This window comes from Lepidochelys kempii, chromosome 7 (assembly GCF_965140265.1).
Source record: "Lepidochelys kempii isolate rLepKem1 chromosome 7, rLepKem1.hap2, whole genome shotgun sequence".
Classification (NCBI taxonomy): Eukaryota; Metazoa; Chordata; order Testudines; family Cheloniidae; genus Lepidochelys; species Lepidochelys kempii.
Genome location: NC_133262.1, coordinates 94,796,820 through 94,814,178, shown reverse-complemented (window position 1 = coordinate 94,814,178; position 17,359 = coordinate 94,796,820). Strand labels below are relative to the sequence as shown.

General features: G+C 39.3%; 1 protein-coding gene across 10 annotated transcripts in view; it reads right to left on the bottom strand.

The window, feature by feature from the left end:
• The window catches only part of CPEB3 (cytoplasmic polyadenylation element binding protein 3), a 189,742-nt gene that overhangs the window by 103,321 nt on the left and 69,062 nt on the right, over positions 1 to 17,359 (bottom strand). For all 10 annotated transcript variants that reach the window (XM_073353901.1, XM_073353906.1, XM_073353907.1 and 7 more), the window contains exon 4: positions 14,784 to 14,840. In XM_073353901.1, the coding sequence (XP_073210002.1) occupies positions 14,784 to 14,840 (57 nt within the window). The remainder of the gene's footprint in view (positions 1 to 14,783; positions 14,841 to 17,359) is intronic.

Below are 17,359 nucleotides of genomic sequence, written 5' to 3'. Positions count from 1 at the left end.
GCTAGACAAAGTTTGGCTGGGAGAGCCTCAAGGAGTTTGCTGGTGCGGAAGAGAGACTAGTGTGACTGGGAGCTGACAAACTAATCTCCAGCAAAGCTCACTCTTGCTGAGGCAAAGGGGTAACACAGTGGATGGATCACAGCTCTGGATATCCCCAGCAGCATATTACAGGAAGGCATTCCCTATGGACTGGGGACCCAGCCCTCCTCTTGAGCTGAATTTTTGCACTTCCTTTTGGTTGTGACAGAGGTCCACTGCCAGAAGCCCTTAAATCAGAAAAATAGACTTGAGAATTTGAGTCCAGCTCTCACTTGTAATCTAGGGACAAGTGCCTGCTCGGATCATAGGCCATGGCGTTTTATATGCCTAGTAGAGGCTGAGATGAGGATTTGATTGGCTATACACTAGTTACATAGGTTTTATTACTTTGGCACAAAGGGAGAGGGATCTCACCCACACACCCCACCCCCAATTGATAGAACACACAGGCTATATTGTCTGTCATGACTGACTGACTTGCCCCTGATTAATGGAAAGAAGTGGATACAGGTGTTCCTGAGTACACACGTCTAGGAGGTTGATATGAAGAAAAGACACTTGTGCTGACCATTCGCCCTGAGCAGTGTGTGCATGGCTAGGTGCATTCACCATACCACAATGTTAAAGTGATGGTAGGAGGAGCTTGGATGAGAGAGACTCCTGCATAGCCTTTGGACAGCTCCTTTTGCCAACTGAAGGAGTGCAGTACTCAGGGAGAGACAGATACCAGCTGTGTTCGGGATATAGACTGTTCTGACTCATCCATGGAAGCAACCAAGATGTACCTGGCATGTTGTGTTACAAAAGTATAAGCTGCCATGTGTCCTAGAAGTTGATGGCAACTTCTCACTGACATGTGGGCGTTTATTTGAACCTTGTAGATGAGATTTGTTAGGGCTCTAAACCTGTGCACAGATAGGTAGGCCTGGCTGTTATGGCATCTGGAGAAGCCCCTATGAACTCCATCCATTGTACTGGGATCAGAATGAACTTTTCAATGTTGAGTTGAAGACCTAACCTGTGGAATTGGACATGGCTGCGTAGACTGTGGAAAGAACTTTGTCATACAATCCCCCAGCCCTTGAGCAGGCCAATCGTTCAGATAAGGGAAGATGATTATACCTAACTGCCATCGCTAAGTGGTTATGACTACTATGACCTTTCAGAAGTTATCCTGACAATGTAAAATGAAAAAGCTTCTTTTGGTGGGGGTTTGGGGGTGAAATGCAAAAATAAGTGTCCTGAAGTTCAAGGGCTGTGAACCAATCTCTGGACTCTAACAATGACATTATAACTGCAAGAGCTATAATAAACATTACCAGCTAACCAGGGAAATTTCAACCTTTTGCCTGAATGGGCAATCACAGACACATACGATTCCCTGGTGATTAACTTTTACTCCAAGATCATAAGGCGTAGTTTTCGATAAAATTACGTTCTTTAAAAAATTCACACACACATCTCACAATGACCGAGTATTCAGAAATTACAAGCTTTCAGTAGAGACTTCACATGTTAATCTTCATAGGTAACACCATGAAAGTGGTGTGTTAGGTGCAGTGAGTTTGCAGGGTCTGAGCCAGGAGTTGCTTATAAAAAGCAAGGAACCATTTTCCAGTTCGCACCAATGGGCCTGTGTGCCACAACTTCCTCTAATGGAATTTGGAGCCAGTCTGCAATGCACTTCATCAGCTCCTGAAATTGCTTAAAATCACCAGCCAAAGAAGGTGGTGGAAGTATTACAGCCTCATCTGGTGACGATAATGAAATATTCATTTAAGGTGTCACCTCCTGTCTGTTTTTTTCTCTTACCCCCTGAAAGTCTCCTCTCAGAGGTCTGGGCTGTTGAGGAGGAAGTGGTGGATCAGGCAAGTGACTTTCTCTATGATCCCCAAGGGAGAAACTAGGGGCTTTTGAGAACTGGTGGCAATAAACAGCCAAAGATCCCAATAAGTTCGCAGAAGAGGCCCGTAGGATAGGGGAGGCAACATCCACTGCTGGTGATACCAGTAAGATATCTTTCAGCATAGGTGCCAGAGGAATTGTCCTTTCCACAGTAGACAGACAAATCTGAGAATCAGAGGAATCCTCCTCACTGTAGTCTAAAGGTGGGGTGGGAAACGGAGATGGGGATTGTTGTCTGCCCCATGTGGTAGATACTGGAGAGCTGGGAGGCACCAGGGAAAGATATGATCTTGGTGACCCAGAAGATCTTAGTATTGACAGCCGTTCAACTGCTGGCCAACAATGGAGATTCCAGCACCTCCGAACCAAATAGCTATCTGGAATATCGGAATTTCTGCAATACCAGACATATCTGAGCTAAGACAGGACCCTAAAGTTACCTGTCCATGTACCAAGGACAGCAGTGCTTGATGAGATGGCATGAGTACGAGGATGCTGAAAACTTTGGTGGTGCATGCGTGGAGGTTGAAAATGGTATAGAAGAAGCTGCTGCCTTCTGGTATACCTGTGTAATAGCTTGGGACGCTGGGTTGGGTACTGAGGGTGGAACAGAGGAGTATGAATATGGTACAGACTTCTTTGAAGCAGAATACTTAGTGTGTCTGCTGGAATGGTCATGTCTAGTTGGCATCAAGGGAGGTTTCAGTACTAAAGTATGCTTGGTACCGCAGCACTTGGAGGAGGTTGAAGTTTTCATTGACCTTCTGGTACTGGAACAGCATAGAGCTCTAATGATACTTGCTTTGGGACCTGAGGTCTCTGAAGTGGTCACTTTGTGAGATGACCAAGATTTCTTTGAAGATTTTCTGGTAGGAGATCTAGAGCTCCCCTTCCTTGAAGTCTTACCAGTACTCTCTGTGATCTTATCCTACAATGCTCTCTGTGACTAGGATACAGAAGTTGACAGAAAGAAAAGGAGTACTTGTGGCACCTTAGAGACTAACAAATTTATTTGAGCATAAGCTTTCGTGAGCTACAGCTCACTTCATCGGGTGCATTCAGTGGAAAATACAGTGGGGAGATTTATAGGCATAGAGAACATGAAACAATGGGTGTTACCATACACACTGTAACCAGAGTGATCACTTAAGGTGAGCTATTACCAGCAGGAGAGCGGGGGGGAAAAAGCCTTTTGTAGTGATAATCAAGGTGGGCCATTTTCAGCAGTTGACAAGAATGTCTGAGGAACAGTGGGGGGTGGAGGGACAATAAACATGGGGAAATAGTTTTACTTTGTGTAATGACCCATCCACTCCCAGTCTCTAGTCAAGCCTAAGTTAATTGTATCCAGTTTGCAAATTAATTCCAATTCAGCAGTCTCTCATTGGAGTCTGTTTTTGAAGTTTTTTTGTTGAAGAATTGCAACTTTTAGATCTGTAATCGAGTGACCAGAGAGATTGAAGTGTTCTCCAACTGGTTTTTGAATGTTATAATTCTTGACGTCTGATTTGTGCCCATTTATTCTTTTACATAGAGACTGCCCAGTTTGACCAATGTACATGACAAAGGGGCATTGCTGGCACATGATGGCGTATATCACATTGGTAGATGTGCAGGTGAACGAGCCTCTGATAGTGTGGCTGATGTGATTAGGCCCTATGATGGTGTCCCCTGAATAGATATGTGGACACAGTTGGCAACAGGCTTTGTTGCAAGGATAGGTTCCTGGGTTAGTGGTTCTGTTGTGTGGTGTGTGGTTGTTGGTGAGTATTTGCTTCAGGTTGGGGGAGTGTCTGTAAGCAAGGACTGTCCTGTCTCCCAAGATCTGTGAGAGTGATGAGTCGTCCTTCAGGATAGGTTATAGATCCTTGATGATACGTTGGAGAAGTTTTAGTTGGGGGCTGAGGGTGATGGCTAGTGGCGTTCTGTTATTTTCTTTGTTGGGCCTGTACTGTAGTAGGTGATTTCTGGGTACTCTTCTGGCTCTGTCAATCTGTTTCTTCACTTCAGCAGGTGGGTATTGTAGTTGTAAGAATGCTTGATAGAAATCTTGTAGGTGTTTGTCTCTGTCTGAGGGTTTGGAGCAAATGCGGTTGTATCGTAGAGCTTGGCTGTAGACAATGGATCGTGTGGTGTGGTCTGGGTGAAAGCTGGAGGCATGTAGGTAGGAATAGCGGTCAGTAGGTTTCCGGTATAGGATAGTGTTTATGTGACCATCACTTATTAGCACCATAGCGTCCAGGAAGTGGATCTCTTGTGTGGATTGGTCCAGGCTGAGGTTGATGGTGGGATGGAAATTGTTGAAATCATGGTGGAATTCCTCAAGGGCTTCTTTTCCATGGGTCCAGATGATGAAGATGTCATCAGTGTAGTGCAAGTAGAGTAGGGGCATTAGGGGACGAGAGCTATGCTAAATGTGCTTGAAGGCTGGGGTACAGGGGGGTTCTCAGAGGCTGGATCAGAGTCTGGTCTTAGGGACTGCTCCATCCTGAGCTACTTGAACTTAATTTCCCTATTTTTCCTAGATCTGCTTTTCAAAGATGTCCAGATCTTATACTTGGCTGGTACGTGGGTATTTCCCAAACAGCAGAGGCACCAAGAATGACCAGCACTAACTGGGATGGATTCCCGGCAGGAGAGACAGTGATTGAAGTCTGGGAATTCCTGTATACCCCAGCAGTGACAAACCCCAAAGGCAGCCCCTCAGCAATGGGCGGAGGAGGCTGATAGCTTTTAGTTTATTCGGAATTCTATTTTTAATCAAGTTATTTTCTATCTCTATGAACTAAGCTAAAAGAGCTAAGCAACAGGATAGACTAGAGCAGGCTTGATGAATGTTCTCTCTCAGGTCAAAGTGTGGTTGAAAAGGAACTCCGGGTGGTTTGCCTACGCGGCTCAGCATAGCATCAGTATGGGGCATAACAATATCTGGAGACCAAGTGTGAGCTGAGCAAGTATTGCTACCAAAACACTCCAATCAAAGGCTCTTACACACCTGAAGTGGAACACCATAAATACACTACTTGAAGAAGAATTAGTGTTTTTAAATATACTTTCAAATTAAAATAGTGATCTCAAATACCAACAGTCCCCTTTGTGATATACTCTTTTCAAAGATAAATGGACACTGAAATATTATATGTTGTTATCCTCAGCTCTGAATGAATAATTCATACTCAAGTTAATTAACGCCTGGTAGAACCTATTTAAGCAGTAGTCCTGCTGTTGTTAAATCATGTTCATGCATGACAATAAATTTTCTATTACTATAAACTATATTGGTCTGAATATTGGAAGCAGAGGGTCTTCTCACGGATCCAACCTGGCTCTAGTTGGTATTTGTTTCTAGTTTTAGGAGTCCTCTTTTGGACAGCTGCAAAGTTTTCTGGACATCTCTTCAGCTCTCCTCCTCATGTGTTTTTTTCCTCATTATTAATAATAATAATTGTTTGTACTACAGTAGCACCTAGGACCTAGCAGTTCCCTGTTGCTGTTTGATTCCAATACCACAGGAAGGTATCCCTTTAAGTACTCCATCAGGATATGAATTGCAAAAGTATTTTTTTTACTATTCAGTTTTAATATATGAACTGTGCAGTTACAAGCAGACACCTTCATTTTGCAAGCATGCCGGATGGCATAAAGCCAGTGACCAAGAGTCTTAAAGCCTTCCCTTCCCCACTGTACATTTTTTTGGTTTTGAGGTAAAGTTCCAGTCCACACCTAACAGGCAACCGTATGGGAATTCTCCTCACACTGCTACCAAACTACTGAATCTGACCCTGCCCAGCCTGGAGCTTCACTCCCTACGAACACAAAGCCTTGGGAGCCCTGAGCAGAAGTGCTGCAAAAGCAGATGGTACTCCTATGCTGTATACAGGATTGAAGAGATGAGAGGAATGCTAATTTAAAGGGAGACGTAAGGCAGGGAGAGAAGGACTGGGAAAACAAATGGGAAAAAAGATAGGATTATGAGATGGAATGGGGAAAAATAAACAGAAAGATTAAGAAATCCCATTGTACTAGAAAACGGGCCTCTGTCGTCACTGACAGGAGACACTGCCCTCAGTAAGAGTCAATCAAGCATCTGGAAATGTACAAGAAATAGGAAAGGCATAGACCATGATCTAACAGAGGAAAACTGAGGGGAGGAGGGGAAAAGGGAGGAGAGAGACAGAAGCGGGAGATATACTTTCAATTATTTTTGGTTTTTTATGCCTCCAAGTTTATCCATTTTTCCCCCAATGGAAGGAGCTCCAGACCACTTCCTTCCTACCACCAGGTCTGGGATTGAAAACCTCATTAATCCTCTTCTCTTGTCATCTCTACTTCCTCTTTCCACAACCCCACTACCCCTGTAAGTGTAAGTCACTTAGTGGCAGCACCATCCCATGACTTTGCTACTGGGCCATCTAACGCCTTGTCTACATTACTGCGGTAAGTCGACCTAAGTTACGCTACTCCAGCTATGTAAATAAGGTAGCTGGAGTCGACATAGTTTAGGTCGACTTACTGCGGTGTTTACACTGCGCTGCGTTGACAGAAGATGCTCTCCCGTCAACTTACCTTAATCTTCTCATTCCGGTGGAGTGTACTGGAGAGCACTCTGCGGTTGATGTAGTGGGTCTTCACTAGACACACTAAATCGACCCCGCTGCATCAATCGCAGCAGCATCCATCCCCAATAAGTGTAGACATGGCCTGAGGGTGCAACCAACTTCCAGCACACAGGCACTCATCATCCCTGGCTTCTGTTCATTTCATAAAAGTGTATCAAGAGCCACTGCACTGCACTGCCAAATGTATGGCATAACCAGTAGAAGTGGTCTCCTTAAAGTGCCTTCCTTTTATAAAATGATACTTCCACCTTGCCTCATATTATGCTCTTTAAAATGTAGTTAAAATGTGATCCTCTATCTTAATGAGTGCTTTACTGGCTTGAACTCTGCCATTTAGCTGCACTTACATAAACCAACTACTTAATACAATCTATATTTTCATAAAAGTTGTATTTTCATAAAACTCATCCCTGACTTCAGTGCAAGTTGTATCCACTTATATCAGAGCTGATATGGTTCCAAAGATTTTATTCAGAGATCCTTGCAATACAAAAACACAACTGGTGTGTTAAATATGGAGTTTTGAGCATCCACCCTATACTTCCTGACTTTCATTAGTTTAAATCACAATCTTAATGTTAAAACGAACAGGTTTTCGAATCTTATTTTGTATGCCAGAAGTCATCTCTCTGTTTCCATGCCCACACACTTTCATATAGGTTAATATTCTAACACAGCAAAGAGAAGGAATGAAAAACTGGCAAAAATTTGTATTCCGTTTAAGTCTCAGGAATGAAAATGAAATAGTATGAAACATTTTAACAAAGCACGTGGGAAAGAACTATGGAAATGAAAATGCACTATTAAAATTGTCTAGTGGTCAAGGCTCATATTTCAATAGAAGAGGCTGCAAAACAAATATATCTTAATTCTAAGAACATGAGAATTTGAAGGACCAAATATTTAAAAAGCAGCCTATTTAAATCAGGTAATCATTAAGTCCTTTCTGTGCACACAAATCTTTGAGAAAAATATCAGGAGAGGCTGATGCCTCTGAAAATTTAGCCCTATGTATCACTAGAACTGTACAGTATCCTATCATTAAGAGAAAGATGCTTTTGTCGCCAGCCAGCTGTTCACAAATTTACAGACTTTAAAAAATGACTGACAGATTTAATAAAAGTTTTCAGTTCACATGGATTACTCCCTTACTATACAAGATAGTAATTTCTTTGGGACTGGCTGTGTCTCCCTGTGTATCTGTATAGCACAATGGGGCCCTAATCTTGATTGGGGCCTTTGGGCACTACCAGAATATACATTAATTTGTAAGAATAAATATAAAATCAAATGGTTAAAAAGCTACATTAAGGTAGAGTTAAGGTTACTTGGTGGTACATCCTGCCCTTGCAGAATGTTTAACTGAGCAAAACTCAAACGTCTGAAAACCAGGAAATACACAGTTAAGGTTGACCATGCAACCTTAACTTTTCCCTCGTTCAGCAATGCTCCAATACACCACGTTAATACACATCTTTAGTCTGCCAACCCCACAGTTGCTGATGTGTACAAGCTCTTCACTTCCTTACACTGTCACTCACAGGATTCCATCTAACAGTATTAAAGGACAAAAAGAAAAAAGGCTGCCCATGCCTCCCTCTTCAAGCAATGCCTCAAAATGTATACAGACTTGCACTGGCCATTGACACTGTCAGACTCAGGATGTTCCAGATCCAGTCACACAAATACTTAACTGACTACCCAGAAAGAACACTACGCATACACAATTCAAGAGCCACTTCACAACCTTTTACAACTCCCTTACACCTACTCACAAGATACTATTTCAACCTACACTTTCACTTAACCATCATTAAAGCATTAGAATCCTTTCAATGTTTCACCTCACTGCTGACAATATCTTTTGTAATAAAAGTCCTATTGCCTGCTACCAACATTACCTACACAATTCTGCATAGAAATAATGCATACTGCATCCTGAAGGTACACATACACCTCTTCCCTCTTCCACATAAGAGGGTGGAAAGCATAGTGAGACAAATATGGCAGTTTCCTGAAATAGCCTTGAAAAACCTTATTGAATTAAGTTTAAGTATCTTTGAGGTTCAGTGTACTAAATGAAAAGTTTATGTATTATTGTGAGCCGGGATTATATGTAACTTCTCTAGGGGGAAGATATTATGTAAGGCCTGGATGATCAGAGGACTATATTCATCAATGTGCCAGACAAGAATGGACTTCTTGGACAATATGGGTGAAGTGGATTTCCTGGGAACTATCTAGGGGAACATGAATGCAAGTTCCCCAGCTCTGGTTATGCAAAAACCCTGCCCTTTGAAGCTATGCTCCAAGGATAGGATCTCTGACCTGGTCTACATTACGAAGTTAGGTTGATGCAAGCTGACTTGCATTGACTTTATTTGTGCATGTGTATACATTCAAACTTGTCTTCTCCCAACATCAGTACCCTGTTATTTCGCTGTAGTAACATCACCCCCATGAATGGTGCTGAGCCATGGTTGAGGTACTGTGTGAATTAGACACTGCATATGCAGTGCGAGTGTAGACACCTGACCTATATCAACCCTAACACTTCAGCTGCTGTCCCATGATTCCTGACAGTGACCCCTCTCGTCACAGCTGTGCACTCCACTACCCAGGGGTCAGAGAGACCAGAAGCTATAATCCCCTGTAAAACACCTGCATAATTTTGAAATGCCTATTCCTGATTGTATATCTTGGCAAGCACTTATAGCAGCTTTCTCTTGGTGTATGGCTATACTCTAGATGCTCTCCTGCCTGGAGTGATTATCTTTGAAAAGTCATGGAAGACGGAAGAGATTCCAGAAGACTGGAAAAGGGCAAATATAGTGCCAATCTATAAAAAGGGAAATAAGGACAACCCAGGGAAGTACAGACCAGTCAGCTTAACTTTTGTACCTGGAAAGATAATGGAGCAAATAATTAAGCAATCAATTAGCAAACATCTAGAAGATAATAAGGTGATAAGTAACAGTCAGCCAGGATTTGACAAGAACGAATCTTGTCAAACTAACCTGACAGCTTTCTTTGACAGGGTAACAAGCCTTGTGAATAGGGGGGAAGCGGTAGATGTGGTATAGCTTGACTCTAGTAAGGCTTCCGATACGGTCTTGCATGACCTTCTCCTAAACAAACAAGGGAAATACAACTTAGATGGAGCTACTATAAGGTGTGTGCATAACTGGTTGGAAAACCATTCCCAGAGAGTAATCACCAGTGGTTCACAGTTGTACTGGAAGGGCGTAACGGAGGGGGGTCCCGCAGGGATCAGTTCTGGGTAAGATTCTGTTCAATGTCTTCATAGATGCTTTAGATAATGGCATAGAGGGTACACTTATAAAGTTTGTGGACCAAGATGGGAAGGTTTGGCAAGTGCTTTAGAGGACTGTGCCTATGTATTTCCTGGTATTCAGAAGTTTTAGTTTTGCTCAACTCAACATCCTGTAAGAGGATGATATCCCAACAAGCAAGCTTACCTCTGCGTTACTATGATTTTTCCACTGAATTTCCCAGTTTGTTGAATGGAAAAGATAGATTATTGGCAGGAATTAGTAGTCATTTAGCAATTGTATTTATTTCCCTCAATTTGCATACATAGCCAAATAAGACATCCCCAGGTCATGGTGTGCAACTTGCTCTCCAACAAACTTCTGCAATCTCATGATCCAGGAATCAATCAGAATCCAAACACTGAAAACCCTTGCAGCACACACACTTTTTCTGTCAGTGGTCAAGGTAACTGCACTGTCCAAACCTACACACCGTGTCTCTTTAGACACATCAAAGTAACCTGCCCCAGAATCAAGTAGCCGCCACGCCTCCACCTTTCGCGCTAGTAAAATACAGATTTTCCCAATCCAAATGTCGACCTTTAAACCGATGTCATGATGTAACCTTAAATATAGCTGGGCTGCCATGCCACTATAATAGATGTGCTGAATGCCACCAAAAGCCAGGATAAGAAAAGCATTCATGATCATTTAACTTTAAGCTACCTCCCCTTTTATCTCATACTTATTACTGTTCCTGAACACCAGCACACTCTCCTTCCCTGCGCCCTCAATAGAACATTTGTTGATTCTGTCCACTAATAACTAATCTTGTACTAAGGTCAGGTCCAGACTCTCTCTCTCTCTCTCTGCTGGCATAACTATGTTGGTGAGGGGCAAGAAAAGGTAGGATTCCTAACTGACACAGTATACCTATATTGATAAAGCACTCTTAGTGTAGACATGGCTTAAGATGCTAGTGATAGTACAATCCCCTTCAAAACTCTGCTCAAGGATGGTCCTGGCCATTTTTGGCTGCTTTGATAAGGAATGTTTATATCCTTACTCCATCCCACAGAGGAATGGTATTACCCGCTCATTACCTCACAGCAGTCATTATTTTTCCAAATCTATCCATGAGCACTTTCAGATTTGAATGCCTGGCTAAACACTATAAATAGAAGTTACTGGGTGAGTTTTTGACTCAAGGAGCCGGTATGAGATTGTACATAAATTATGTTTAAAATTGATCATCATAGTGGACTTAAGAAACTGTGTTCATTGTCCAATTATCCCCCGAGACAGTTCAACTGAAATCTCCATTGGGGAGTTCTCTGATTCAAAGTGAGATTATTTTGGCAGGGGTATAGGGATGTTTCTACGTGGACTATTTATTCATGATACACCTTACAGCAGTAGCATAGTTTATCATATGTGACTAAACAAATAGAAATAGAGTTCTATATTTGTCAGGAATGCTTAGATTAGATATCTGCAGTTAACAGTAAAACAAACACATTAAATAGACGTAACAACAAATCATAAAATTCATTTCAAAGTTAAAGAAAACAAAAAAAAAGTTTTATGCTTACATTTACCTCAGTGCAGAGGGCTTACAAAGGCCACCCCAACCATTTACACCCCAAACTAGTTCTTAACATGGGATTTAAGCATAGTTTGGGGACCTTCTGCAAGCTTTTGAGTTTGTGGTGAATTTAATCCAAGGAAACAAGACTCAGGTGAAGGAAATATACTTCTTCACTTATTTTGCAAAAGTAATTTATATGTTTTATAAATATTTCCAAGTCTTTGTTTATGAAAGTTTGTATGTACTGCTGAATTTTCAACAATTCTACAATTTACATAATAAAAATGTGTATGATAATTATTCTATTTAGTATGCTTAGACCATCCAACTGGATTATATATCCTGTTTATGTATGTTTAAACTGGGCTTGAACTTGAATTATCATTAGTAAAATCAGTAGAACATGACACATACTGTAGAACACCAACACTCAAAGGGATTCAGTATGATGTAAGTAGTATTATACTTGTATTTCCCATCTACTTAAAAAAAAAAATAAAGAAGGACAGCATGTTTCTTTTCTGAAGAAGCAGCTTACCTATTTCTATGGATAATTATAAAAGTAGAATATATTCAACTACTTAGAAAGGAAGAGTTTGCATAAAAAGCACGATGATATTTATTGCTGTTTGTCATAAATATAAAGGAAAGGGTAAACACCTTTAAATCCCTCCTGGCCAGAGGAAAAACCCTTTCACCTGTAAAGGGTAAAGAAGCTAGGATAACCTCCCTGGCACCTGACCAAAATGACCAATGAGGAGACAAGATACTTTCAAAGCGGGAGAGGGGAGGGAGAAACAAAGGTTCTCTCTCTCTGTGTGAGGCTTTTGCCGGGAACAGAACAGGAATGGAGTCTTAGAACTTAGTAAATAATCTAGTTAGATATGCGTTAGATTCTGTTTTGTTTAAATGGCTGAGAAAATAAGCTGTGCTGAATGGAATGTATATTCTTGTTTTTGTGTCTTTTTGTAACTTAAAGTTTTGCCTAGAGGGATTCTCTATGTTTTGAATCTGATTACCCAGTAAGGTATTTACCATCCTGATTTTATAGAGGTGATTCTTCTACTTTTTCCTCAATTAAAATTCTTCTTTTAAGAACCTGATTGCTTTTTTCATTGTTCTTAAGATCCAAGGGTTTGGGTCCGTGTTCACCTATGCAAATTGGTGAGGATTTTTATCAAGCTTTCCCCAGGAAAAGGGGTGTAGGATTTGGGGAGGATTTTGGGGGGAAAGACGTTTCCAAGCAGGCTCTTTCCCATTTATATATTTGTTAGACGCTTGGTGGTGGCAGCAAAATAAAGTCCAAGGGCAAAAGGTAAAATAGTTTGTACCTTGGGGAAGTTTTAACCTAAGCTGGTAAAAATAAGCTTAGGGGGTTTTCATGCAGGTCCCCACATCTATACCCTAGAGTTCAGAGTGGGGAAGGAACCTTGACACTGTTCCATTTGGGAACTAACGTTTATACAGAACACTCACTTCAGTGACCACTATTTTACAGGAATTTATCCTGTATTCATATTTACATTATTTATAAAAAGCAAATATCCAACTAAAATTAATACTTGCACCATCACAATTATAATGCTATCACACAGAAGACTGCAATCAGTGCATTGAAATGCCTAAGTTAAAAACAATTAACACACAAGCTCCCCAAGACCAGTATTCATGTCAAAGCACAGCAGCAGGGTTTTCAGATTGTTCCCTCCCCTCTACACATTTGAGCAGTCTCTCAATAGTGGTTTTAGTCATATTGAGAATTTCTGTTCAATTAAACATGACTATTCCTTTCACAACCGTTTATGTGCCTTATGCCAAAATATTGCACACAAGCAGCTACCTACGATGACAACTCTAGAAAAATCCATTTAATAATCAATTGTTGAAAAACCAACAAAAAAGAGCACACAACAGAAATTTTTGTTGGATCTATAAAAACTGGCTTTAAAGTAAGAAGTTTGATTTAAAAAACTCCAAATGGCTACTTACTAAGAAGTAAAAACTCGTATTAAGTTCTATGAACCAAATAAAACCTACTTTTTAAGTTTGTATCATAGCACATTTCAAAAAAAAAGTGTATCATTTGGAAGAGCCCCAAAAGATCTGGAAACTTCAGTGACACAGGTTGTGGATTGGAAGAACGTGGCGGACTCAGAGCAAGAGCCAAAAATGCTCTACAAGATATAGTAGAAAAATCACAATTGCTACAAAATAGATCAGTAATTTCATGTTGTTCTAACACAATGCTTTTGGAAAAGATTTGCACCTCAAAAATAAAACTATTTCCTTGTATATGTATGTCACACAAGGGCTTCACCTTGGACTATAAGAAGCTTGGAAAAGTTTGTTTTACATTTCCATATACAGTGGCCCTTCATTCCAGGTTGCAGATATGTGATAAAGCAGAACTCCATATTTTCCCTAACAGGATCCAGGTTGTTTTACCTCTTCAGTGCATGTTTAAAAATAACCACAAGCAATTACTGTAAGTATTTCCCTGTGATCAGATGATTGAGTAAGTATTCACATGCTCAGCTCTACAATACACTTTGGTGGCTACTAGCACTTTCCACTACTTTTTATGATATACGATACCACGTTCTCCTTAGAATCCAAATAACTTTCATATCAGATTTTAACAGTTTCTTCTGAAGTTTCCACTTATAGATTTAACATTAGTATTGCACCCATTCACAACTAAAATTTGTAATCTGTCATAACTAATCTTAACCTTTTTCTTTTCTAAACCAAACCAAAGCACTAGTTCTCAAATGAAGACTAACCAGCTCCATTCCATTATTCAGAATTTGAATTTCAAAACATTCAGTACAGCCTTATTTAAGTGGAGGTGTTGTTTTTTTTTATTCGGAAAATAATGTTTTCATCCTCTTGGAACCTTAATTAAAGAAACTTTGAAGCAATTCGGTGGGGATGCCACACCAAAATAAAATAACACCTTGAGTCAGAGGCCAAACATAGAAAAATTCAGCAGGATTTGAACACATGAAAACAGGAGACTATAATGGAAACAGTTGTACAACCTTAACTGTAATAGACATTACCATGTGTCCAATAAAGTACACACAGCAGATGTAAAATAAGTGTTCATTATCGATCATACTAAGAAAATCTGTATTAACTGAGTGATTATAATGTAATATCCACAAATTTAAGTTCCGATTGATTCAACAATAAGTTATGATTAAATACACACTCCACATTTTATTTGACCTCTCCTCTCTACAAATACACACACACACATATGTACATTAAATCTAAATATTACACATATAAAGTATAAGAACATATTGTAAAAAAATATTTCTCATGTCAAAAATTTGTTATAGACAAACTACTTACTGTTAAGAGCCATAATATTATCTGTTCCTGGATGATGGAAGTTTATTCCCATCCGCCCTACAAAGTAAACAGAAGTTATTTATTAATAGCACATCACCCACACAAAAAGGCTAAAATTCAGTATCTTATTTTGAAACTGAATGAATTCCAAAGTTAAATACTACCATTACAACAGGTCATGTTATTTGTAATTTCAGTCTGCCAGAATGAACATCTAAGTGAACGTACATTTAAAATATACAATATATAAAATGGAAGTATAAAAAGTTAAAATACTGAAGATCAAGCAACAAAACTGGAAGAATAAAGCAGACAGCAATAATGATTTTTTAAGAACTCTCTCAATTTGCCTTATGCTTTATACAAGAGACAGAACTTCATCACTCAAGCTTGTACTTCCACTTCACTAAAACTGCATCTTTTAGGTTAGCCTTCGAAGTAAGTAGCATAAGTGACCAAATCATTTTGGAAACCCCACAAAATTTCAATGCCAACAAGGAGTTCAGTGTTTTTCCATGATAGTTTCCACACAATACTGAGTTGTTCTCTGCATATTCCAGTCGTTAGAGATTGGAAGGAAAAAATCAAAGTAGTGATACTTTGTCCCGATAGAGAGAGGATCCACAAAAAGTCAACCTTGACCTCAAAGAGCAAGAAACAGAAGTTAGCTTTACTTCTGTTAAGATTAATCTTCATCTTCACTTAGAGATTATCTGATTAATGAAATATTAAAACATGTCCTAGGGAAAGAACACTGAAAACTTTATTATAGGACTTTCTGAACCAAAAATCCCAGCCAACTGAAAGCTATTATGTGATCTTTTTCCATGCTACGTGGAAGAGGAAAAAAGAAATCAGGAATAGCAAAGTAATTACATCCATTTATAATCAACTTTACTAATTGACTCTTGACTATTTAAGAGTATTATAGTTCAGTCCATGTTATATGATTTTGCCCTTAGAATTGTGATTAAGTCAGGAAGAGCTAGGTAAAAGGCTAGTATTTATTGCCTGGTTGTAGAGAAAACCTGACATATTAGGATTTGAAACAGAGCTCAAGACCTACTCTGTTAAAGGAACAATATATCCAACTAGTTTCTTTATTATAGGTGTCCCTCCCCACTCCTACCCAATAAATTAAAACCTCACTCTGTTTTTAAAAAGTTTACGCTGAACGAAGAATGGAGGACAATCTGTCTGTTTCTCCTTCTCTCATATTTTCAGTTTCTACCTAGAAATGAAAAACTTCATCTGAAATCACAGAAGACTATCCTGTTGTAATTACTACTTTTAGTGCACAGATGCAACATTCTGATTCAAGACACTTGTGACTTTACTAAGCATTTAAGAAAAAACAAATTTTTAATAATTTATCATTTAAATTAATTTGGAAAAGCTACACTAAATAAAGCTGCAGAACACCACAATAGTATAAGAAAGAAGTGGCACTTCACTTTATTTTTGTAGGGAGTGGCAATGCAGAATTTTCACTTTATTTTCCAAATTCCTGAGTCAAAACTTCTTAGAAGCTCTGCATTACACTACGTCAGACTCTCCAATTGGAGACAATCTACTAAAGTTCACAGTGTATTCTTATGTTAACCTGATGCTGTGGAAACACTGACACAGCCATTATTTTAGTTAGTGTAAGAACATGAAAAATACTTCTATATTCTTGTCAAAGTTATTGCAGTACCCTTTAAGTACATTAATCAGTACAAGGTTACAAATGTTACATACATACCAATCTCTGCCAAATACAAGAATTAATTATAGTTATTAGTGCTGCAAACCAATTATTTAATTTTTACAATTATGTTTTTAGTTGAAAAAACTGATAATGTTATAAAGAAACTAGAAATTCCAATCCTGATGCAGGAGGTTTGGGGTTTCTCTCCCCCATACCACTGTTTTTTCTTTGTCAAAGCTGAAATTCTGCTGTTTAACCAGCTACAAAAATAAAATCAAGTGTGAGACATCTGTTTTTTGTTTTGTTTTTCAGGCAGTCACTGTGCCAGGTGCTGCCTGCATGACATTTTGTCACCTGCCCTTGGCCTGCTATTTTTAAGTTTTCTTTTCAACTATCTGTCAAGAGTAGCAAAAATGTAGGGTTGTACATGCAAGGAGATATACATGTATATACATAAAAAGAAAAGGAGTACTAATACGGCTGTTACTCTGAAACATGTATATACATGTGACCTTGTGGGAAAGTTCTCATCATGCCATTGAAGACACACACAGCCCCAAAAAATAATAAATTAATTGCCTTAATAAACAGCAAAATACTGGAAAATTCACTCTTGTATTAATACCATATTAAATATGGGTGATCTAATCAGCACTGGAGAGATAGAAATCTATTCCGTACAGCTTTGAAAAGTATCTAATAGTGAGTGTACATTGTATTGCATTAACCACAGAATATATTAGTATATTACATGGCAAATTACTCAATGTAAAAATAGTAGGCCAAAGGCAGATGAAGTGTCACATAAGCATTTTAGCATCAACAAAATTTTAATTTTTTGCTATGTACTTAATTTTATCTTATACCCAAGTCTTCTGTGTAAATC